The following is a 26,315-nucleotide window of genomic DNA, read 5'->3' on the forward strand; positions in this document are numbered from 1 at the left end:
CAGCTGTTGCCTGATTATCTTCCTCATCCACCTTTCTCTTCTTTGAGAAATATCTAAACAAACTCATCTGAAAAGGCAACCAGGGATATTTCAATAGCTTCTAAACATCGTTGGCAATTATTCTAGCGATGTTTATTGAAGTAACGTCTGTATGATTCACTGAGTTTTCTAACGATAGCTAGCTACAGTAGCTTTTTTTGTTTTTGTTAGCTAGCTAGCTTACCAAGCTAACTTGGCTAATGGGTGACGTTTGCTAGTTGGAACATCAGCTACTGATAACGTAGCTAATGACAATTAATTGCCATTGGACATCAATAGAGAATATAATGCTAATTTAAACGGTAACGTTAGCTACAATCTATCTAACTTAAGGTTGTGTGTCCACGGACGAGCTGTATTTTAGAGCTGGCGCTGTTTTCTCATAGTTTACAATCAGTAATGAGCTCTAGGGCACTATAGGGACGAGAGCTGTGTTCCGAGCGCTTTTTAGCACTACAGCGCCGTGAGCTCTAGGCTTTTTTGCAGTTGAAAATTTTTTAACTTTTTGGGCTAGAGCGCAGGCTATAAAAGGCTGTTCTGATGCCGACAGCAGTCGGTTTTTGGCAAAACTGCAGAGACAGCAAACGTTAGCACTAGCTAACATTAGCTAGCTATCTTAACCAGGCTAGTTAATCTGCAGTCTGCAAAAACATGACACTCGTTGCTAACGTAGGTATAAAACATTGGTTGCCTGGCCAGCTCTAAACCCCAGCTCTAGTGCGCTCTAAGCTGTAAGCTTGGCGCTGTTCAGCTACATTCCGGTGGACACGCACCCTAACGTTTGTATAATACCTCTGTATTCGCTCTGCCTGCCGCTCTGTAGCTAACGCTGGAGTCGGGCTCAGAGGAGAAAATGCTCTCAGTGCTCGTTTATTTTGTTGTCATGACTTCACGAGTGATTGACATCCTGTCAGTGTTCCATTTGCTCGTCCTCCTCAAAGTGGAGAGAGAGCGGAACAACGACCATGCGTTCCGCGGAGCTTACAGCCGTATCTACCGCTGCGCAGTAAAAGAAAAAAAAAAAAGAAAAAAAAAAAAGAAAAAAAAGAACCATTCTGAAGTAGCGGTGCCAGTAATTTAGCAGCGTCGGGCCGCCACTGCTGAATGTATATATCGGAAAACCTGAATGTTCGCTCGAGAGATAATGATGGATACCCCTGTTGTTCTGCCAAATTCCGACTCTGTTCGCCTCCTCCCGATAGCTCAGTTTCGCGCAATGCATGCTGCCTCAACTGAGTCTTTCAAAATAACAGCCCCTGTAACCATCACATTCAGTTTATTGAGCTTATTACTAAAAATAATGAAATGTTCTGGTTTGGTTTAAGTTAATTGTAAATAAGACACATATTACATGTTTAGAGGCTACAAAATCATAGACTTGAATTCTCCTTTAAGGACTTTGTAAATGCCTGTACACTTCCTGGTGTCGAGGTAACTATGGTTACAAACAACAAATGTGTGGAAGTTGGGGCTGCGGCCTGTCAATCATTTCTGACTGACAGCTCTCTTTGACACGCCCCCAAAACGAGGTGAGCTTGTAGAGGGGGAAATTTTGGCATATAAAAAGGAGTTTTATAGTACTTAAAAATGACGGAATAACACTTATGGACATATTCACTTTGATTTTACCTAAAGATAACTGGCATGTGTCACATTCAACCACTGTGTTATTCCTTTAAGATATTTGCAGGTGCAGAGTTATGTCAGAATGCATTTCTCTCTAGCAACCCCACAGAGTACCTGGAAACACAAATGTCTGAACATGGATCCAGTTGGCAGGGGTCTGGTCTCTGTATTATATGAGAATATTCAGACAGTCACCTCTCCAGCACTCAAGCCTTTAACCAGGCAGTGGAAGGAAGACTTGGGGATTAATTACTATATCAGAGACAAACTGGCAGGCTGCAATTACACTGGTGCACTCATCATCAATATGCATATGACGGTTGTTGCAATTTAAGGTTCTACATAGGCTGCATCTATCTGTGAGCAAGCTAGCCAAACTCTACTCTGGTTTTGAATTGCAACAGGTGTAGGTGCGACCCAGCTGACCTCAGTTACATGTTCTGGCTGTGTCCTGAACTGATTCCCTTTTGGACAGCTGTTTTTGACACATTTTCATATGTATGTAATAGGGTCTTGATCCTAACCCACTGACTGGATTGTTTGGTGTTGTCCCGCCGGAGATACCAGTACCAGGCTGAGGCTACAGCATTCTCTACTTTACTTGCTAGAAGTCTGATACTCTTTAGATAGAAAGCTATTCCCCCATCTCACAAGTAATGTCCCACCTTAAACTTGAACAGTTTAAACACAGCTTTTAAACACACTGCCCGAGTCTAGAAATACACTGCCCAGAAGCATTATAGGGTGTGGCAACCATTTCTCTCTTCTGAGACTGAATTCCCTTCCGTTGGGGCATGGTGTGTACTAGAATAGCTCTGATAATAGTATCTTAGGGCAGGTCCAAGTAGCTCTGCTAATAGTATCTTAGGGCAGGTCCAAGTAGCACTGATAATAGTATCTTAGGGCAGGTCCAAGTAGCACTGATAATAGTATCTTAGGGAAAAGCAGGTCAGTATTAGTGGAGGAGCATGATCAATAGACAGGCATCAACCCACCCCCCCCAGATTGAAGATGTAACAGATGGGTGCCAGGTTTCCAGGAATTTTGGTACTTCCATGGCCATAATATTATTTCCAAGAGATATCCATCAGAGAATTTGCTTTTGCCTTTCCAGTTTAGTAATATATACGTTTTGCTACGGTCAGCAAGAGTAGGACTAATTTGCTGATATGTTTGGAGGTTTTGACCCCGCTGAGGTATCCAATGACCATGCAAACTTAATAATCGGGTGTGACAACTGTCGACAGCCTTACTCCATGCGTGAAATAGGAAACTAAGAGACCGGTATACATAATAATGCCTTCCTCCTGCTTCTCGGACTGGGTTATTGTGATACAGTCCCTCTCTCAATATGTCCCCATTTCAAATTAATTTGCTGGGATGAGTGTGTCCACTAAGTTGGTGCTGACTATCAAAGCTGCTGGATGTCTTCAGAGCATCGTTTAAACACTGAATCTGTTTGTTTCTCAGGGCTATAAAAGGACAAGTATCCCGGAGACCTTCTTTCATCTCGCTGCGCTGCAGCGGTAAAATGCTAACAGATGTGACGGCGCCAGGCGTTCTTATACGGGAGTCCGACCGAGGGGTCGGAGACCGTTTTCCTGTGCCTCAACCCCACCCACCCCCATTACTCAGTGTCTTGTGTTGGCGACAGGGTAGCAGGAGTGGGTCTGCTAACAGGAGCTTGTAGCAGACATTAAGTGGACATTCAAGGTGTGGAGGAGTGCCCCCCAAAGACATGTGATACCAGCGCCAGAACCCATAATGAGCTGCTCGTCCTTGAGGCTGATTTCTGACTGACAGGGATGGATCCGTGAGTCTCACTCTCCCCACAGCTGGACCCTGGGCGTCCAATCACATTGAGATTGCTTTTAATTAGAACTTTAAATAAAATTTCCCCCCCGGATCACTAAAATCCATCCATCCGTCTATCTGTCACTATCTATCTATCTATCTATCTATCTATCTATCTACAGTATCTATCTATCTATCTATCTGTCTGTCTGTCTGTCTGTCTGTCTATCATCTATATATCTGTCTGTCTATCTGTCCGTCTATGTCTGTCTGTCTGTTTATCTGTCTGTCTATCTATCTGCCTGTCCGTCCATCTATCTATCTATCTATCTATGTATCTATCTATCTATATGTCTATCTGTCTATCTGTCTGTCTGTCTGTCTGTCTATCATCTATATATCTGTCTGTCTATCTGTCCGTCTATCTGTCTGTTTATCTGTCTGTCCATCTATCTATCTATCTATCTATCTATCTGTCTGTCTATCTGTCTGTCTGTCTATCTGTCTGTCTGTCTGTCTGTCTGTCTCTCCCTCTTTCTATCCCTGTCTGTCTATCTGTCTGTCTAATTCTTGGACACCTTCCCCGAGGGCCAATGAGTCAGGGGCAGCAGCCAATCAGGGAAGCTGTGTCAGCCGGTGACGTCGTCTGTGAACCACCAGGACAGTGAGACGATGCTCTCCTGAGAACTTCTTCCATTCCATCACTTCGATTTTGATCTGTGTGTACATCCTGTCTCAAAAAGGCTCAGCTGGGTCCTGAAGCCTCTGTGGAGTCTGAGACTAACTAAGTCTGAGACTAACTAAGTCTGAGACTAGGCCTCTGTGAGGAGTCTGAGACTAACTAAGTCTTAGACTAAGTCTCTGTGAGGAGTCTGAGACTAACTAAGCCTGAGACTAACTAAGTCTGAGACTAGGCCTCTGTGAGGAGTCTGAGACTAACTAAGTCTGAGACTAGGCCTCTGTGAGGAGTCTGAGACTAACTAAGTCTGAGACTAGGCCTCTGTGAGGAGTCTGAGACTAACTAAGTCTGAGACTAAACCTCTGTGAGGAGTCTGAGACTAACGACACTCGTGGAGGTCAGCAGCCCTGACGTGAGGGTGATCTGCTGTTCTGACCCTCCGGCTCACTACCTCTCCTCAGCGGTCAGTGACCCCGCCCCCCTGGTTCACTACCTCTCCTCAGCGGTCAGTGACCCCGCCCCCCTGGTTCACTACCTCTCCTCAGCGGTCAGTGACCCCGCCCCCCTGGTTCACTACCTCTCCTCAGCGGTCAGTGACCCCGCCCCCCTTCTTGTTCACACCCTGAGGGGCTGGGGGGGTCACACAGCATTCAGCCAATTAAAGCTACACACACACCCACTGACCGACCAATTTACACATCCAAACACACACACACCCGCGCGCGCGCACACACACTCAGATGTGCAGATCCATGCACAAGCACACATATACACACACAAGCACGCACGCACACAGACATGCACACGCGCGCACAAACACATGCGCACACACACACATACACACACAGACACACACACAGACACGCACGCACGCACACTTGGGAGCCGGCAGCAACCAGGCAGCTAGGAGAGCAGCAAGGTCTGCTGCTAATTGGCTGTCTGGATGCCGTGTACGGTTCCCTGCTACAGGAAGATGTGGATTTCGATCCCCTGACCACTGCTGACCACTCCAATCAAAAACACAAAGACAGACCATCGCTGACCACTCCAATCAAAAACACAAAGACTGTCCATCGCTGACCACCAAATCAAAAACACAAAGACTGACCATCACTGACCACCCAATCAAAAACACAAGGACTGACCACCGCTGACCACTCCAATCAAAAACACAAGGACTGACCACCGCTGACCACTCCAATCACTCCCTTCGTGCGGCAGACCCGGGTTCGATTCCCGGCTTGGGTCCTGTGCCGCATGTCCTCTCCTCTCCGACGTTTCCTGTCTCTCTCAAACTGTCCTGTCCCATTAAAGCTGAAAAGCCCTAAAAAAAATATCCCCCCCAAAAAAACACAGACTATCCACCGCTGACCACTCCAATCAAAAACACACAGACTGACCACTGCTGACCACTCCAATCAAAAACACACATCATATCTGCTGGATAAGAGCAAGATTAAGCTTTTCAAATGTGCTCAGTAAAGTGCTCTCTGTTATCTGTGCACCTAGAGGCTATTTCAATGTCTGTCTGTCGCTGGCTCGGACCTTGACAAACCATGGGTGACCTGGAGCCAGCCCAGGCCATGTCACTCATGCTGATCAAGTATCTATGGATGGATGGATGGACGCTTCCCACAGGAGTCTGAGCATCCCAGCCAAACAAACAGCATACCAACCACGGCCATGTTATTACTGCCATCTAGTGGTTCACAGTGTGCAATAACATGTCATAATCTGATAAAGGGATGTGGATACAGAACCACCACCACAAATAAATAAATAGTTCCTGCATCCTTGAATGTGAGGTAGAGCAGGATGTGGGTTGACCTATCCTGACCTGCCGAGTTGAACACACCTCTCTCACTCACTCACAGAGCGTCAGGGAAACTGTCAAGGCTACACAGCTGTTCGTTTACCGTAGTTCATTGTTCTGATTATGTTAAAAATACACCATGGCGACTGGAGTATGACAACAATCATCGAGGACAAACACAATTAAGTGAAATAATTATTTCCACTGTGGTTTTCTCACATACAGCGTGCAAAGCGGGACTGAACTGACATCATTAAAAGAACTACAACCTGTGAGTGGCACAATGGATTTACTAACGATTTAAAAACGATGTAATAAATATTTACAGACACCATACAGCAATGCAATAAAAATGGAACTAGAAATGGGAAAGCTATCATGCAGGAACTCTACTCATCAGACATGCAGTATTTTCACCCCAAGTTTAGATTTGCTTAGATTGGGAATGGGGTCGGTTTTGATCCCCATAGAGACAGGAGCTGATTCCATTACCTGGCCCCCGAAGCTAGGAGGATTATTATTTCTCCCTGCACTGGTCTTTGATCTAAACAGACAATTGGCAATACAGGTTCTAGTTTTATTATGATCATGAACATATCTATGACCCGTGGGAAATAGTCACAGAGATACCCAGGGACAGATACCCAGGGACAACTCCATAACCAGGGACCGCTCCATAACCAGGGACAGCTCCATAACCAGGGACCGCTCCATAACCAGGGACCGCTCCATAACCAGGGACCGCTCCATAACCAGGGACAGCTCCATAACCAGGGACCGCTCCATAACCAGGGACCGCTCCATAACCAGGGACCGCTCCATAACCAGGGACTGCTCCATAACCAGGGACAGCTCCATAACCAGGGACAGCTCCATAACCAGGGACAGCTCCATAACCAGGGACAGCTCCATAACCAGGGACCGCTCCATAACCTACCCTGTGTACCAGGCCCAGTTTGATCTGCCTTCAACCGGTAGCCAACTAAATTCTTGGAAGTGGCTCATTCCTATGGAACCAACAGCATATCCCCAGAATCCCTGTCTATGAATGAAGGCCTGTTGGATCTGGCTTTGAAACTCAAACAAACAGATAGAGATAGAGGACTCTGAACAGTCAGATAGAGATAGAGGACTCTGAACAGTCAGGTAGAGATAGAGGACTCTGAACAGTCAGGAAGAGGACTCTGAACAGTCAGGTAGAGATAGAGGACTCTGAACAGTCAGGTGGAGATAGAGGACTCTGAACAGTCAGGTGGAGATAGAGGACTCTGAACAGTCAGGTGGAGATAGAGGACTCTGAACAGTCAGGTGGAGATAGAGGACTCTGAACAGTCAGATAGAGATAGAGGACTCTGAACAGTCAGGTGGAGATAGAGGACTCTGAACAGTCAGGAAGAGGACTCTGAACAGTCAGGTAGAGATAGAGGACTCTGAACAGTCAGGAAGAGGACTCTGAACTGACACAGAGGACTCTGAAAAGTCAGTTAGCTTGTTTATTGCTCAAACCATGTTTTCTCTCCCTCATTCGTCATGCTTGTGAGAAGACGACATTAATTGCACGCCGCACATGCATATTAAAACAAGGCTCTGTTCGAAGGGCTGTCAAAACAAGGTCTACAAATGATTAATATGCCGAGGAAGTAAGGCAGTGAGCCAGCATGTCACCCTTCCTCAAACGTGGCCTGTCCCCTCCAGGCTTCCTCAAACATGGCCTGTCCTCTCAAACATGGCCTGTCCTCTCCAGACCTCCTCAAACATGGCCTGTCCTCTCCAGACCTCCTCAAACGTGGCCTGTCCCCTCTTCTTAAAAAAAATTAAAAAAAATAAAGTAAGTAAGTAAAACTTGATTTATAGAGCGCTCTTCTCAGCACGAGTCCACATTGTGCTTTACAGTGGGGAATTAAAATAAACATACAGTTCACATAGGCAGCTCCAAAATCAACATAGAAAAAGTCATGAGGGGGGGGGGCGGGGGGTGGTCAATAGTTGGGCTACAGATCACCAAAAGCCTGTCTGAACAGGTGGGTCTTCAAGAGTTTTTTTAAAAGAGTTCTCAGAAGTTGAGGCTCTCAGGTCCTGGGGTAGGGCATTCCAGAGCCTAGGGGCCGTAGCCCCAAAGGCTTGGTCACCCTTAGTCTTTAGCCTGGTCCGAGGCACCACCAGGAGCCCCTGGTCGGACGACCTCAGGGACTGGCTGGAGGAGTAGGGGTGGATGAGGTTGCAGATGTAGGCGGGGGCTTGTCCATGGAGGGCTCTGTAAGTGAACACCAGGACCTTGAAGTGGATCCTGAGGTGCACAGGGAGCCAGTGCAGGGAGGCCAGGATGGGGGTGATGTGGCACGACTTCTTGGCCCTGGTGAGCAGCCTGGCCGCGGCCCACCGCATTCTGGACCAGTTGGCCTGTCCTCTCTAGGACTCCTCAAACATAGTAGTAGAAGGACCGTAGGGTCGACGGTTCGAATCCCGGCTCCTCCTGTCCACATGTCGAAGTGTCCTTAGGCAAAACACTGAACCCCAAATTGTTCCCAATGAGCAGGTTAGCGCCTTGCATGGCAGCTGCCGCCATTGGTGTGTGAATGGGTGAATGAGGGGCCATTGCAAAGCGCTTTGGAAAAAAGCACTATATACTGTAAGTGCATCCATTTACCATGTACTGTAGGCTACTGTTTACCCAGGCCAGGACCCATTATCTAAGGGTGGTCAAAGCCTGCAATGCAACACAAACAGTTACGACAGGCAACAGTCAGGTCAACAGAGGGTCAGTCAGAGTGTGGACATGTGAACGGCGTCATCTAACGAGCCAGGCTACGAATCTGTACCTTCAAACAGCTGTAGGGACATGGCAGGTGAGAGTGAGAGCCACTGATAAGATGATTACTTCAGAGCTGTTTCAACACCTGGCCTATCTCTGCTACAGTGTCACCATAACCTGGAGTCATGGTAACACGTCCTCCCTCCCCGGGGTGATCTCTCATCTGACTAGGATTAGATTAGATGGGGGAAAGCATGCAGTCCTCTACACTGCTTCAATCAATCCAGTCGTATATGAGATCAGTGAGATCTTGCATCTGCAAGACCACAGGGCCCAACAGTTTGTGTATGTTTGTGTGTGGCTACAAGAGGCTGTTGTGTTCAGTAATGATTGTTCCCCAGGGGAGTACTACGGACTCCCAATAGACGGAGACAGCCCCCCCCAAAAAAGCCTTGAGTGTCAAGAGCAATCAGGCCTCTCTCTCTCCATGATATGGGATCAACCACGGTGTTAAATACTGTATGACAGCCTGAGTCTCCACAAGAAACCCTGCACTTTCAAATCAACAGCCACCCACCATGAGCTCCCATTGCAGCCGTTTTCCGAGATGGGCATTGCCGAAGTCCTCAGCGATTAGTTCATCCCCCAACCAATCACAGCATTTGGCATCGCATTTGAAGGACGCTGATTGGCCTGGTTGGAATTCCAATCGAGAAATCACTCTGGAGAGCTTTTCCAGACCCTGTACTGAAACTCCCCAATTTGACAGCCGGTCCCAAACGCCACCACAAAACCATCTCAGAATCCCGACAGGGTGGAGGATCACTGGAGGTTGAACACTGCACCAAGGACAGGCTGGATCCATATTCACTAGGGATACACGATACATCGGCAATCATATCGGTATCGGCTGATGTTAGTCATTTTTTTATATATATCAGTCCAATGTGCAAAACAGGGCCGATGTGAACAGCCGATAATTATTACTTTTCTGAATGTTTTGTAATAGAGACAGTGTTTCCATGTGTTTTTCAGTATGTATAACATTTGATTATCATAGAAACTTGTTTTTATACAGAACATATCGACGTCGGTAAATATCGGTTATCGGCCATGATCTGTTATCGGTAAAAATGTTCATATCGGTGCATCCTTAATATTCACACTGGTGGCACCCAGCGCTACCATTCACTCCCAGTCCCAGCTCACCCTGAATGTTCATGACAGCATGAAGTGCAGATTCTGTTTTCCAATCTATTTGTACTTCTGTCCGGCACCTAGAGCTTATCAGTTATCACTTTTGGACGTGTGTACTTTTTAACCTTTTAACCCAGAGCTGCCATGCCAAGTTCCTAAACCCCTCGGCCAGACCTCTCCGCTGTGTCCTCTGGCATGAGGGACACAGCGCGCTGAGCCGCCATGACATGCTGAGCTCTGCAATGTCACAGGAGCAGATGACACAAAATAACGGCGTGACACGACCGCTCAGCAGGCAACGACAATGCAACTGCTGCCAAACATAGCATTTCACTCTGATCACACAACGGATATGTAACTTGAGCCACGCAAACACTGTATAATTACATCGTCCTACGGGAACAGGATCTCGGACAGTGAAAGCTCAACAGCCAACAGCAGCAGTAGACCCACACCTGACCACTTGCACACTTTGAACACCTAGCACCTTGTCTATACAATAGACAACAACAATTGACACAACAATTGTACAACTGTATATTTGAATTTTAACAATTGTACCACCTATATTATACGGACACGATCACAGTCATCCATGATTGGATGGAAAGTAGATGAAGGTCAATTTGATAGACTGCTAGACTACAGATTCTAAATTGTCAGATTGGGAACCTCATAATGTCTAGTTGTGATCCTAGGAACTGGAATGAGGAATTGATTAGTGCTGATAAGATATTTTAAGAACAAGCGATAACAAGAATTCCAATGTACCTGTGCTGGTTATATATGGCGAAATAAACATTCTATTCTATTCAGACGAAATAATTCTTAGCCTGCTGCTTTGTCTGTTAGTCATGTTACTGCGTTTCCCCCCTCCCATGGGTTGAGCAGCCTAGCCGTGTCCTGCCCTCGTCAGCAGGGCTTGTTAAACAGCCAGGCGCACACTAACAGACAGCTGTTGTGTGGGTGCGGCTTGTTGACTAAACACCGTTGCCACTTATGGTGTGGCCAAACTGACTTACAGTAGGGGAGGAGACCATCTTCACTTGAGGAATGACCAGTTTGTCCAGATGATGATGACGTGTAGTGGCCTCTTACAGGGGGTAAAAGAAGCAAGCCTTTTGCACAGCTGTAAATCGACAGGTGTGTCAGAGAAAGCCAGCAGTAATGAAACAAAAAGCTCAAGCTCACTTGCAGACAAATACTGTGAACTCCATCCATCCATCCATCCATCCCTCCATCCCTCCCTCCCTCCCTCCCCTCCTTCTCTCTCTCCCTCCATCCAGCATGGAGCGTTGTCCCGTTGAAGTGTTTGTCTGCAGGGGAAGAAGAGTGTGCTAGGGGCTTTGTTTTTTTTACAGGGTGTTAAAGTAACTGAGCAGCTCCCTCCTGTCTCTTTCTCTTCATCTCTCTCTCTCTCTCACTCAGACCTGTGATGCACACACACACTCTCTCTCTTTCACTCAGACCTGGGTTCGAACCCAGCTGGATGTACACACACACACTCCCTCTCTCACTCAGACCTGGGTTCGAACCAAGCTGGATGCACACACACACACACTCTGTCACTCAGACCTCGGTTCGAACCCAGCTGGATGCACAAACACACACTCTCTCTCTCACTCAGACCTGGGTTCAAACCCAGCTGGATGCACACACACACACTCTCTTTCACTCAGACCTTGGGTTCGAACCCAGCTGGATGCACACACACACACTCTCTCTCTCACTCAAACCTCGGTGCGAACCCAGCTGGATGCACACACACACACTCTCTCTCTCACTCAGACCTCGGTTCGAACCCAGCTGGATGCACACACACACACACACTCTCTCTCACTCAGACCTGGGTTCAAACCCAGATGGATGCACACACACACTCTCTCACTCAAACCTCGGTGCGAACCCAGCTGGATGCACACACACACACACTCTCTCTCACTCAGACCTGGGTTTGAACCCAGCTGGATGCACACACACTCTCTCTCTCTCTCTCTCTCCCTCTCTCTCTCAGACCTGGGTTCGAACCCAGCTGGATGCACACACGCACTCTCTCTTTCTCTCTTTCACACACACACACACACACACACACACACACACACACACACACACACACACAATTATAAGCACCTACATGTAGAAGAAGAGTTCTCTTTGTCATGCGGTGTGTCGCGTGTGTAGCCCATCTGTGTGGGCATGTCCAGAGCAGGCTTAGAACCCGGGTCTCTGGCGCGGGAAGCGGCCGCGCTGACAGCAGTGCCAATAGGGACGTCCCTCTTGGAGGGACTGTCAGCGCTCCATTGAGGAGTGAGTTTCGCCAGCTACTCCATGTTTCACTTGATTACACATGCACAAGTGCACTTGAATCAACACACACGTGTGGTAGTGGATGACTCAAGGTCGCCGATGAAATGCTTCTCCTGCTCTTAACCAATCCCGTCGTCCTTCCCCCGAGGGCAGCTGGGAGCAGACAGTAGGCAGTGTGCAGGCGACACGCTCGGGGGCCAACCAAGCGCTCCTGTCCGTCTTCGTCAGGGACGGACAGCGTTAGCGACCTGTTCTTCTGCATGTTTTTCATATTGGGTTCTTTATGGGGGAAACCCTTGCGAACACGGGGAGAACATGCAAACTCCACACAGAAGTAAGTAAGTAAGTAAAACTTTATTTGTATAGTACCCCTCCCAGCACAAATGCACAGAGTGCTTCACATAAGAACAATGTCCACTAAAAGTATCACAAAACAATAAGTGCACGTACAGTACTGTATAAAATAAATACCGTCACAACAACCTGCGTACAAGAATTGCACACCAGTACAATAATACAAAAAAAGAAGCAGACACAACAAATGTAACAGACCAGCTAAGTAGTGATCAAACGTAACAGACCAGGGCTGAGTTTCCCAGAGGCATCGTAGCGCTACGTTCATCATAGCGCTACGATGAACGTAGCGCTACGATGCCTCTGGGAAACAGCCCAACATAGTAGTGAGCAAACGCCTGCCTGAGCAGATATGTTTTCATGTTCACAGAAGCAGTGGATCTGAAAACCAGGGGTGGTGAGTTCCAGTCATGGGGCAACCACTCCAAACGCCCAGTCAACTTTGGTTTTTAGACGGGTCCGGGGCCCCGCCAAGAGACCTTGGTCAGAGGACCTCAGAGACCGGGTGTTTGGATATGGAGGAGTTAGGTCACAGATGTAAGCAAGGGCTAGGCCTTTGAGAGCTTTGAAAGTGTCACCAGGATCTTGTACTGGATCCTGAAATGTACCGGTAACCAATGCAGGGAGGCTAGGATGGGGGTGATATGGCATGACTCTTTGGACCTGGTGAGCAGCCGGGCAGCTGCGTTTTGAACCAGTTGTAGTCGGTCTACAGAAGATTTGCTAAAACAGGTGACGAGTGAATTACAATAATCAAGCGGGGATGATGAATGCATGAGCAGACATTTCGAGCCCTGAATGTGACACCATAGACCTGAGTTTAGCAATATTCCTGAGGTGGAAAAAGCAGCTGTGGGTCAGTGAATATACACATCCATCCAGATCATAGCCTGATCCAAGAAAACCAGAGATTTCTGATTTCTGATGTGAGAGCGGACATTGGTTGTAAGATGTTTTAGCCTCTCTGCTACGCTGTCAGATGCTATAATCAGAACCTCTGTCTTAGCCACATTGAGCTGGAGGAAATTGCTCACCATCCAGCCCTCAATGGCAGACAAACAGTCATGTAAGATGTTATTTTTAGCATGTTCTCAGGTTTAAAGATGTACAGCTGGATGTCATCAGCGTAGCAGTGGTAGAACACACCCTTGAAGTTGTTGATAATGAGGCCTAGGGGGAGCACGTATAGGGCAGAGGGAAGAGGAGAGGACCCAGAATGGAACCCTGTGGGACGCCACAAGGTAGAGGGGCAGGGCCAGATTTGAATGAACCAACAGCCACAGAGAAGCTTCTCTCTCTGAGGTAGGACACAAACCAGTCTAGGGCCCTCCCTGAGATGCCCACCCACTCCCTAAGCCTGTCCAACAGAATGCTGTGGTCCAACATCACCAGCACAGCACATTCACCTGAGTCTACGGACATCAGAATGTCATTTGAGACTCTGAGGAGAGCTGTTTCTGTAGGATGTTTTTTACGGAAACCCGATTGGAATTTGTCTAAGATGTTGTTGTTAGCCATGAAAGAATTAAGCTGGTTTGCAACAACCTTTTCTAGGACTTTAGAGGCAAACGGCAGCTTGGAAATAGGCCTGTAATTTTTTGGAAGGGAGGAGTTCAAGCTGGGCTACTTAAGAAGGGGCTCGACAACTTCCTGCTTAAAATATGAAGGGACAGAGCCGGATTGGAGAGAGCAGTTAATGATGGATACCGAGCAGGGGCCAACAGAGCTGATCACTCCTTTAAGCATGGATGTGGGGACATCTAATGGACTGGAGGAGGATTTCATTGAGCCAACTATGTCTGTTAGGTCATGCTGGAAGATTGGGGCGAAGCAGCTCATGACTGCCTGGCTGGGGGGGGGGGGGGGGGTGATACTAGCTCTCACATCAGCAACCTTGTTCACAAAAAAAATAAAAGAAAGTCGTTAGAATCTTCATTTGAAGAAAGGGGTACGGACAGGAGAGGATAACTGACAAGATTATTTATGGTCTTTAACAGGATACTGAGATTGCGCTTGCTAGAAGTGATGAGATCGGAGAAATAGGCAGCCCTAGCGTCCCATGTCGTTAAATTCAGACAAGATATTTTAGGTAGAGGCGGTGCACTTGGAGATTGGTAGATTTCCAGAGGCGCTCTACTTTACGCCATTTGCGTCTGAAATCGTGGATCTTATCGTTTAAAAAAGGCCCGGGAGATACCCCACCTGATAACCCTGGGGACAATACCCCCGTGCCAACAGCGTCCCAGAGGGAATCAAACCAGGGACCTTCTTGCTGTGAGGCGACGTTACGCTACCACGGTGCCGCCCACCTATGACAAACTTATGACACACCTCACAAACTGCCTCAAAGAGCTTCAGACTGAGCTGCTGCTGCCATACAATCATTCTACTGCACAGGGACAAAAATCTAATTTTAGCTCAACGAGTCTAGGGAAGAGGGCCCAGATTTGCCCGCACTCTGCCCAGTTTAGCTTTATGAGTCAGCTAGTGCCAAAGTAAACGAGCTGGAGAGGGTGAGGGTGGAGGGGGCCATCGTCAGCTGTACAACGTGGCGTTGAATAACGTTAACTGACTGTTAAAGAGTTCACATAAGTGTAACAAAAGTTTACTACGCATGTTGAACTGACATTGAAACACACCGGAAGCAGGCAACTACATGTTTCTCACCTGCTTGGGGTCGTCGTAGAACAGGCCGATGGTGCTGAGCTTCGGTCCGATACTGCAGCTTTCTGTGTAAACCGCGCCGCAATCTTTGTATGCCCCCTCTTTGAACTTATAGGCAATGGTGACATTTCTAATCGGAGGCGACCCGGTTTTAATAGCGACCTCGGAGAACAGACCCGAATAGAGGACAAACGCCGCTACCGTCACAATCAAACATATGATGAGAAGGACTATCAGGGCTAAAATAATAAAGTCAGACATCGTCTTCACGTCCAAGAACTTCTCAGCTGGAGACGGGTGCTGTCAGTAGGTGATGCAACTGACAGTAAGTCGGGGCTAGCTATCTCTGATGCCTCCTCGGCGCGAGTCTAGACAACGTGGAAGGAGTACAGTTGCGGAATAGATAGAACTCGGCATAAACGCGCTTATTACTATAATATGAGGGTCTCCGCCTCCCGGGTCACTTCTATGAACAATCTTTTCAGTGACAGCTGAAGGTAGAGGCAGTCTGCTGGAAGATAACCAGACAATCTGCTTCCGTAAACACACAAACACGCTTCCTGGATAGTCCATTCTTCTCTTAAAGGGGCGTTTTGATTTACACGTATATACTGTTCTCTAATCACGTTATAAAATAAAACCCATATTTACATGTAATACACCTTTGTGAATATATTTCAACAATTTGAAAGTATCAATAAATCTGCTTTAATCAAAGCTCAAATAATATCACCCCCTCTCTATATTCTATGGTGGTTTCCACCAGAAGAGGGAGAAGATTATCCCGCCAGGATTCGAACCTGTTAGCACACGGAGAACACATACATTGACAGTCAACCGGTACTTAAACCCCACTCTGAACTATAAATAAAACACCTACAGCCATCCATAAACTTACAAACTGGCTTTTTTTAATTTTATAAACAATTAACAAAAATCTTAAAACATGCAATAGGTGGTAAATGTGACACAATAAACCACTTTTTTATGTATGTATTCATATGATATATTTAATTTTACAGGTCCTATTAGACTTCTGATCAAGTTCAGCACTTTGCTATCTAAATGTCATGAGTCCGTAAGTACTCCATATACTCTACTAGTCGTCAGAGTCATCTGTGATTTCAGAGTCCTCGGTAATCCTCTCTTCATTCATCTTCCTCTTCCTCCCCTCAGATTCGTTCTCTTGGGCCTGAGAGAGAGAGAGAGAGAGAGAGAGGAGGGGGGGTAGAAAGATTGAACACCCTACCTATACAATAGACAATAACAATGGACTCTGTACGACTGTACTGTATACTATAATAACTAATAATTGTACCACATATATGACCGACACAGTCATCCATGATTGCATGGAAAGTAGATGAAGGTCAGTTTGATTGACTACAGGTAATAAATTGCCAGATTGGTAACCTCATAATGTCTAGTCATGTACCTAGGAACTGGACTGAGGAATTGATTAGTGCTGATAAGATATTTTAAGAACAAGCGATGACAAGAATTTCAAAGTACCTGTACTGTTATATAAATCAAACTTTCTATTCTATTCAGAGAGAGAGAGAGAGTCAATTTTGTATTCATGGTTTTCAATCCGCCACTGCAAGGCTAATGTCGTGGTAATGTCACTGTATTGTACTAGACTGAAAACACAAGACTGTCTAAGCAGAGGGAGCTAGCTAGACACTAGGGCTGCACGATGACAAAAGATAATAATTGCGATTATTTGCTTCAAAATGGTAATTGCGATTAATAATTGCGAATCTTGCGATTAATATTTCAAAGTAATAGCTTTAGCTCTGCACAGTTTGCATATGACCTGCTGGGCTTGAGCGACATCATCTTTTTCTAACCAAAATGCTCCCAAATCACGGACGTTGATCCCTTTCTTGCTACTAACGCACTGACCTCGTTTTCGCTCATTTTTTCACTACTCACGGCTGCAGGTACTCTTGTGACACTGGTCTTGACCTACTGCTATCTGTCTTCTCAGTGAAATTGCTACACACAGCGCACTCAGCGGGAACGCATGTGATTGGTCAGACAGTATAAGTGCCTGTGATTCGTCCGTGTAGTCCTAGCACACTCAATTCAAAGCAAAATTATTAATCACATTAATTGCGGCCTTTTGCGATTAGTTAATCGCGGAGGTCATTATCGCGATTTCGATTAATTCACAATTAATTGTGCAGCCCTACTAGACACTACTGTACTCCTCTGTCTAAGCAGAGGGAGCTAGCTACATACACTACCGTACCCCTCTGTCTAAGCAGAGGGAGTTAGCTAGACACTACCGTACCCCTCTGTCTAAGTAGAGGGAGTTAGCTAGACACTACTGTACCCCTCTTTCTAAGCAGAGGGAGTTAGCTAGACACTACTGTACCCCTCTTTCTAAGCAGAGGGAGTTAGCTAGACACTACTGTACCCCTCTTTCTAAGCAGAGGGAGTTAGCTAGACACTGCTGTACCCCTCTGTCTAAGCAGAAGGAGTTAGCTAGATACACTGCTGTACCCCTCTGTCGTAAACAAGCAGGGCTTATGTTTCAGCTGATGCCCTGTCGCCAGCGGGACTGTTATTCCCTGGACCTGCCACGTAATGATTAACCAAGAGCAAAAACAGAACAACTTATCTTATCAATCCAGCGTCCGACACTCGGCACAGCTGCTCTGGCTAGTTAGTTCCAACGGCCTGTAAACCCATTACATAACCGTCCTCGAGGCTCGCTCCATAAATCTGTCTGTGCTCGGACAAGTGAAGACACCGGCCCTTCTTTATTTTATTTATTTATAGCCTTTATTTCACCAGGAAAAGTCCACTGAGGCATTTATTAAGGGGTGTGAATTAAAATGTCGTGACCTCTATAGTAAATTGAAATGGTTGTACAGTAAATAGATATAAGATATATTCAATAACAAATCAAAGTGAAATAGTGATTCCAGTCATGTCAGCATGGAAGATTACTATACCTCCTCCTCCTCCTCCTCCTCATCATCATCAGCCTGGTCCTGAGGCAGCAGGGAGCCTTCCTCTTCCTCCTCCTCCTCCTCCTCCTCGCTCACCTGGGACCGCTGAGAGAGAATCTCCTCGCCCTGCAACACAAAGACATGGAACTGAGACTAAAGGGACACACACACGTACACGCATGCGCGCTAGGGCTGTAACGATTATGAATTTTGCTTAACGATTAATTGTCAGAAAAATAATTACGATTATTACAATAATTGTCAGAGTTGTTGACCGGGGGGGGGGGTTGGATCGCATTACACCACTAGGGCTCCTTGCCAATCTGGCACCCTAGGAGGCCGCCTACTTCGCCCATGCCACGGGCCGGCCCTGGCACTGATGCTCATGTCCGCATGACTTGAGTGAGAGTGTGTGTGTTTGAGAGAAAGAGAGAGAGAGAGAGAGAGAAAGAGAAAGACAGACAGACACAGAGGGAGTGAGTGAGTGAGTGAGTGAGTGAGGGTGGGTGGGTTCCGGGTTCTGACTAATTTTTACCAGATAATGTAGGCCTAATAACACAAGTACTCAGCCTATGAAGTAAACCTGTGGTTTAAAACCACGCCTCTTTAATATCATGAATATTAACATTTACATAGAACATATATCCTCCTCAATAAAAAAAAGCATTGAAAAACTAAGATGAAATTAAATTTGGAGTATACAAATAGCACATGAAGTGGACAATGCATCAGTGCTTCTTTACTTCTTTAATACAGTGTCTCTTGTCATTAGTTGCTATGAACGTATAAGTGCCAACAAGTTGAAGAATTCCATTGAACTAGGGTTGCTGCCATATTAACTCTGCAACAGATTTTTATTTTATAAAAAATCATAATAATAATAATAATAATAATTTTAAAAAAAATCATAACCGCGGTTACAAAAAATAATCGCGGTTTGACAATTATGTAATAATCGTTACAGCCCTAATGCGCGCGCGCGCACACACACACACACACACAAACGCACACGCCGTACCCTCAGGTCACGGTTCTTCAGGTTGCCTAGCCAGAAGGCCTCCTGGCAGTGGTTGATGGTCAGCATGGCCTTCACTCTGTACACAAACTGCTCCAGGCTCTTCTTCAAAGCCGGCACGTGGTTGGTCAGAGACAGGTCCTGATGGATCTGCCAGCCAATCGGAAAGCAGGTATAGAAGAAACTCATAGACGGTGGCCACTAGTGCTACCTTGGAGTAACCACACGTGATGGAGTATAGGTGCTGTACTCTACCTTGGAGTAACCACACGTGATGGAGTATGGTGCTGTACTCTACCTTGGAGTAACCACACATGTGATGGAGTATGGTGCTGTACTCTACCTTGGAGTAACCACACGTGATGGAGTATGGTGCTGTACTCTACCTTGGAGTAACCACACATGTGATGGAGCTGCCTGGTGCTGAGCTGGAACGTTTTGAGCAGGCTCTGGGAATCCTCCTGTCACAGAGCGCGCGCGTGCACACACACACACACACACACACACACACAGACAGACACACACATATGCACACACACACATACACACAAAGTCACTGTTCTCCTAATTTTTACTCCTACAGTCCTTCTTAGTGTTAAATACTTGTTCTCAAATTGAGACAGAATGCATTGGTGGTGTTTTCTGGTGTCTGGTGGTGGGTGTGTGGTAGTGAACATTACATTACAATGTACTGTACTACTACTTGCCAGAACTCACAAGTGCATCTCCTTTCTAAAACAAGTGACTAAGAGCATAATCTAGTGCTGAAGGCAAAGTGAAAGAATAGCAATCTAAAATACAATAGTTGCTTAAGAGGGAGGATTGTTGTAATACTTCTTAAAGAGATGAGTTTTGACCCTGCAACGAAAGATGGGCAGCGACTCTGCTGTCCTGACATCAGCGGGCCACCACTGCGGGGCCAGGACAGAGAAGAGCCGTGACCGTGTCGATCGACAGCAGGGGCCTCGGAGTGATGGGGCAACCAGTCGTCCCGAGGTAGCAGACCGTAGCGGTCGGGAGGGGGTGTAGGGTTTGACCATGGCCTGGAGGTTGGAGGGGGCTGTTCTTTTCATTGCCCTGTAGGCTAGCGCCAGAGTTTTAAACTGGATGCGAGCCGCTACAGGGAGCCAGTGTAGGGAACGGAGAAGGGAAAGCTGCCTGGTGTCTGGTGGTGGGTGTGTGGTAGTAGAGGTATCAGGTGGTGGGTGTGTGGTAGTTTAGCTGTCTGGTGGTGTATGTGTGTTAATCTAGCTGTCTGGTGGTGTATGTGTGTTAATCTAGCTGTCTGGTGTCTGGTGGTGTATGTGTGGTAATCTAGCTGTCTGGTAGTGGGTGTGTGGTAGCGGTGTTGCCTGGTGTCTGATGGTGGGTGTGTGGTAGTGGTAGTGTCTGATGGTGGGTGTGTGGTAGTGGTGGTGTCTGATGGTGGGTGTGTGGTAGTGGTGTGTGGTAGTGGAGGTACCTGGTGGTAGGTGTGTGGTAGTGGTGTGTGGTAGTGGTAGTGTCTGATGTTGGGTGTGTGGTAGTGGTGTGTGGTAGTGGAGGTATCTGGTGGTAGGTGTGTGGTAGTGGTGTGTGGTAGTGGTAGTGTCTGATGTTGGGTGTGTGGTAGTGGTGTGTGGTAGTGGAGGTATCTGGTGGTAGGTGTGTGGTAGTGGTGTGTGGTAGTGGTAATGTCTGATGGTGGGTGTGTGGTAGTGGTGTGTGGTAGTGGAGGTATCTGGTGGTAGGTGTGTGGTAGTGTCTGGTGTCTAATGGTGGGTGTGTGGTAGTGGTGGTGTCTGGTAGTGGTGGTGTCTGATGGTGGGTGTGTGGTAGTGGTAGTGGTGGTGTCTGGTGTGTGGTAGTGGTGTGTGGTAGTGGAGGTGTCTATTGTGTGGTGGTGGGTGTGTGGTAGTGGGTGTGTGGTAGTGGTGGTGGGTGTGTGGTAGTGGTGGTGGGTGTGTGGTAGTGGAGGTGGGTGTGTGGTAGTGGTGTGTGGTATCAGTCCCTAGGATCAGCATGGGCTGAAAACAGAGACCAGCCGAGCGTCAGAAGTGTGCGTGGCTGGAGGACACTACCTTGTGCTTTTTGAAACTGAAGTCCAGCAGTGGCATTCCCAGCTTGAGGAAAGACTCCAGGAAAAGACGACCATACTACACCACCACCACCACAACACAACAACAACAACAACAACATCAATAACAGAAAAGGAAGGACAGTTATAAGAAGATATAATCAGACATTGTGTGGACTGTGTGTGGACTGTGTGTGTGTGTGTGTGTGTGTGTGTGTGTGTGTGTGTGTGTGTGTGTGGGGCATGCAGAACCAGTGTGGTAAAACGTACCTTCAGACACACATTGAGCACTGGTCTGGTGTCAAACACCTGAGGAGAGGGAGACACATTAGAACACGCACGCGCGCGCGTGCATACACACACGCGCGCGTGCATACACACACGCCCGCGCGCACACACGCACGCGCACACGCACGCACGCACACACGCACACACACACACACAGCCAAACAGACTGTAACACACAGGGGGCCCGTAGCTCCGGAGGTAGAGCGTCCGGCGGGGGATGTCCCAGCTCCTGGCAGTGTGCCCAGGTGTCCTTGACAAGACCCCCAAAACCGCTCACGTGCGGCAGCTAGGGCTGGGTATCGAAATTCCATGCCTTTGTGGTATCGACCGAAACACTGCTAGGTATCGAGGTATCGAAAGATCTTAAAACATTCAATCCCCGTTTTTGATACTTTTTAAAAAATGTATTAAACAAAAAAACATTTTAATTGTATTTATTATTTTTTTTCTCACCATCCTATCACTACCTGTTCTAAAAAGCCACTGACTGGCTGAGGTAGGAAAACAAATTGTATGTGTCCGCTCGCGCCACAGTCCACACTTGTTCAGACGTGGAAAATGGCGAAGCGGTGGTCTAATGGCGCGTTCCAGGCAACCCGTAACTCGCGTTTTTCTGACCTTCTATACGTGAAAATGCACTGGAATGGCAGTCAAACCCGTAACTTCCCACCCGTGAACTCGTACCAGATCGATGTACTCCCAGTTGCGCTCTTTGACGTCACACAGCCCTCTAAGCAAGATGGCAGCCCCCATGGGTAGGGCGACAAAGATAACTTTAGGGCAACGTAAAGTAAATTTGTACGTTGTAATCAAAATAATACAAACGATTATGCACTACAATCTGCTATGTGTATGTAATGATGCCCAAATATGTTGACAAGAGATAGCTAGTGCTAGCTAGCTAACATTAAGGTAAACCTGAACTTGACCATGCAAACGGCAAAAAGTCGATGATGTCAATAAATAAAATGTAACATACGATTTCTTAGCATAGCGAAATTAGGCATACAATGTTTAGCTTGCCAGCCCGACAATGTTCCAAATCTCAAGCTTTTATCATATCGGCTTGTTTACATTTATCCAGAATGCCACGCATTCAGACAGTTTGCCTGGAACGCTATGAAGTCATGAGTCGTGACTTGAAGTCGTAACTTACGGGCTCAAAATCCTATCTGGAACGCGGCATAAGGTCTGGCTCCATTTCACAAAAGCGACAGACACTGGTAGTGTTAGGTGCAATGTGTGCGACAAGGTAATCTGTTCCAAGACAGGAAATACCTCTAACTTAAGGAAGCATCTAATCGTCCACAACATTAATTTTCGACAAGAGAGCTGTACCGTGTTTGACTGTATGAAACAGACACAGCCCACTTCCACAAAATAGGACGAGATCATGGATGTTAGCCAGCTGCCCCCACCACCAGTGCCCCCTTCTCCGACACAATCTATGTCGTCGGTGGAGAATGCGTCAGTGACTGATGAAGATGTCAGAAGCTTCTACGTCTTCTTCAGGTAACATCATTGGGAGTGTACGCTAACTAGCTAACGTTAGTGCTGCTAAAGCCCTATTCTCACGGGACTAGTGTTACCCGGGGACCTCAGGTGATTTGTAATTATTACAGAGGTCGTGTGTCCCGTACGAATCTGCCATGTCCGTGATTTGTAAAGTAATTATTCCACCGCAAATTACCTACCATATTTCGCCAAACACATTGATTCATAATATGAATCCTGTGCGTATGGACACCCTGTGATTTGCGATTAGAATCAGCTGTTTTTCTGTTTCCCCCCATTCGTTCATAGCCGTGCGCCCAGAGTGCATGCCCATGCTGGGCCGTAATGTCTGTAGCAATGTCTGTAGTGTACATTTCCACACACCATCTGGCAAATGTTTACTTAAGCTGTTATCAGCCAACTACAGACAGATGGTTGGGTGAAGAGCAGAGAACAATTTCATCGGTGGATACTTCTGTCACTGTGTGTGTGTGTGTGCCTCGTCACCGTGTGCTGTGCAAAAATCCACTGTATGACAATAAAAGTTGTTTGTTTGTAGAAACACACACACGTCAACAAGACATTAAGACACACGGCACCTTGACGAGGTTCACCAGGATGTGGAAGTCTCTGACCGCCAAGTTCCATCTCAGCAGCTTCTCAGCCTGGACCTGGAGGGACGCAGCAGGGACACGTTAGATTCGTAGGGCTGGACCTGGAGGGACGCAGCAGGGACACGTTAGATTCGTAGGGCTGGCCCTGGAGGGACGCAGCTGGGACACGTTAGATTCGTAGGGCTGGCCCTGGAGGGACGCAGCAGGGACACGTTAGATTCGTAGGGCTGGCCCTGGAGGGACGCAGCTGGGACACCTTAGATTCGTAGGGCTGGCCCTGGAGGGACGCAGCTGGGACACCTTAGATTCGTAGGGCTGGCCCTGGAGGGACGCAGCTGGGACACCTTAGATTCGTAGGGCTGGCCCGAGTAATTCCAGTATTCCACTAATCATTCGGTACGTTAGTATTCAGAGCTCAATTCAGTATTATGATATTTGTTTTTTGTCCCGATACTCCAAACTGATACCAACGTCGTCGTCACAACGTCGAGTGACTTGCGAAAGCACAACTGAACAGAAGTGGATTTCATGCTCGTGTTTTCTCCCTCAAAACTCTCTCCGCGGGTCTGTCGCTCCAACTCTCGCCCCACCAACGTGCTTGTGTTGCGTTTACAAAGGAAAAATAATATATTATAGTAGCTAGGTTCCTTTGTTTTCCTTCGTAAACTCGTCACAAGCACGCTGGTGGGGCGAGAGTTGGAGCGAGCAAAGCTGGACTAGGATGACGTAGCCTACGTTTGGTAGCAAACAGCCCAAAACTTTTTTTTTAAGCAATTGAGTTTTGATTGATTTGGTAGGCTACCATAGTCTAGTTTATTGTGGTAAAAAATTGATTTTTATAAAACCGAATTGGACGTGCTTTTCAAGAGTGTAAAGATGCAGCCAGAACGCGAAAATTAAACCTAGGCAGTGCTGCCAACTCTTCAGTAAGGGAAGTAGCTATTGGCTGTCCCAGAAGTCGCTAGAAGTAGCTAGATGGGGGGGGGGCTTTAGCTTTTATTTATGTTTTTTATTTTTTTTAACAGTGCAACCCTAGTAGCCTACATCAGCCATGTGATGATGATGGGCATGGAAAAAACAATCAAACTATTTACTTATTTACAAACTTGTTTTTTTGTTGCTGTATAACATTAGCTTTTTTCTTTTAAAAAACGTAGGTCTGTAAATCTAAAGAATAAAGGAAAAATAATATAGCCTACAAGGCTTAATTAAAACTTAACCTAACGTTGCACTATCTAGGTAAACTAGCCGTTTCTGACAATACGATTGGTTGTTGCGGGAGTAATAAAATAATTCCCCAAATGACCAGAAAAAGTAGCTAGATTTGTTGCTAGTCGCTTTTCATGAAATAAGTCGCCAGGGGGGTCTGGAAAGTCGCTAAATCTAGCGACAAAGTCGCTAAGTTGGCATCACTGAACCTAGGCCTACTTATCAGAAGGCGAAAGTGAAACCTAAACTTGGGCAAACTGACAGTCACAAGTCATGATAAAATAAACCCACACATGATTAAATCATGAACAAATACTCAGCTAGCAAGCTAAACAATCTAGCAATAATCAGAACGCAAAAGTTGAACAACAAGGAAATGACTGTCAAGCGCATTGCTTACATGGGTGTATTAATAGAATAGATTGCTTATCACTGGTACATATAGACTATGCAATGCTGCCACCTAGGGGTTGAGAACGAATACTATTTGCTATACGCTCGTTCCCACCAACGAGTACTCGAAGCCTGTAAAATGGTATTCGGGAGAGCCCTATAGATATATCAGTGTCCCCCACACCCACACACACACACACACACACACACACACACACATACATACACACACACACACACGCACGCGCACGCACGCACGCACGCACGCACGCACACACACACACATACTGTACACACACACACACACACAGCTCACCTCCATGCTGTCGTCCTGTCTGCCTGGAGGGATCTTCCTCACTGCCTTCTCCAGCGCTCCCATCATCCCTCTATAGAACACCAGGAAGCTCTGTCTGAGAGAGAGAGAGAGAGAGAGAGAGAGGGAGAGAGAGGGAGAGAGAGAGAGGGAGAGAGAGAGAGAGGGAGAGAGAGAGGAAGGGAGGAAGAGAGAGGGAGGGAGAGAGACAGAGAGAGAGAGAGAGGGAGAGAGGAGAGAGGGAGGGAGAGGGAGGAAGAGAGTGGAGAGAGAGAGTGGAGAGGGAGAGAGAGAGGGAGGGAGGGAGAGAGAGAGGAGAGTGAGGGAGAGAGAGGAGCGAGAAAGAGAGAGAGGGGGGAGTGAGAGAGGGAGGGAGAGAGGGAGACCTTTGACCTTTAGCAATTGGCTCAATTAGTACCTTAATGGATCAGGCGATTCGGCCGAATGAACATATAAATGAATGAAAAATTAAAGCCAACTGCACATATTCAACAACAGCACACATATAAACCACACACATATAACACACTTTAAAATGCCAGAAATAGATTGTTGTCTTTTACTGTGCATAACTCCTCCCCCAGCCCAACCATCCACTTCTGTACTAACTGAAACCACTGCCCCAACCTGGGACATCTCAACCACAGCTGTTCAAGAGTTTCTGAAACTCATTGCTTCCCAGATAAACTCCCAAGGATTTAAGGTCCTCCATGCTCCACTCCAACCCTGAGGTGAGGTGTCTGGTTTT

The 26,315-nt window shown here is 46.9% G+C and overlaps 2 protein-coding genes across 2 annotated transcripts in view; both read right to left on the reverse strand.

Annotated features, from left to right (window-relative positions):
• The window catches only part of tex264a (testis expressed 264, ER-phagy receptor a), a gene marked incomplete at its 3' end in the record, with an annotated part of 160,071 nt that extends 144,438 nt beyond the window's left edge, over positions 1–15,633 (reverse strand). The window contains exon 1 of the mRNA XM_084446072.1: positions 15,229–15,633. Within this exon, the coding sequence (XP_084302198.1) occupies positions 15,229–15,486 (258 nt within the window). The 5' untranslated portion in view covers positions 15,487–15,633. The remainder of the gene's footprint in view (positions 1–15,228) is intronic.
• Positions 15,634–16,004: 371 nt separating this feature from the next.
• The window catches only part of fancd2 (FA complementation group D2), a gene marked incomplete at its 3' end in the record, with an annotated part of 45,652 nt that continues 35,341 nt past the window's right edge, over positions 16,005–26,315 (reverse strand). The window contains exons 35-42 of the mRNA XM_084446073.1: positions 25,571–25,664; positions 23,638–23,709; positions 21,527–21,565; positions 21,261–21,335; positions 19,587–19,661; positions 19,204–19,350; positions 18,189–18,311; positions 16,005–16,025 (exon numbers count right to left, since the gene is read on the reverse strand). Coding sequence (XP_084302199.1) covers positions 16,005–16,025; positions 18,189–18,311; positions 19,204–19,350; positions 19,587–19,661; positions 21,261–21,335; positions 21,527–21,565; positions 23,638–23,709; positions 25,571–25,664 — 646 coding nt within the window. The remainder of the gene's footprint in view (positions 16,026–18,188; positions 18,312–19,203; positions 19,351–19,586; positions 19,662–21,260; positions 21,336–21,526; positions 21,566–23,637; positions 23,710–25,570; positions 25,665–26,315) is intronic.

The sequence above is a fragment of the Borostomias antarcticus genome, assembly GCF_949987555.1.
Source record: "Borostomias antarcticus genome assembly, chromosome: 11".
Lineage (NCBI taxonomy): Eukaryota > Metazoa > Chordata > Actinopteri > Stomiiformes > Stomiidae > Borostomias > Borostomias antarcticus.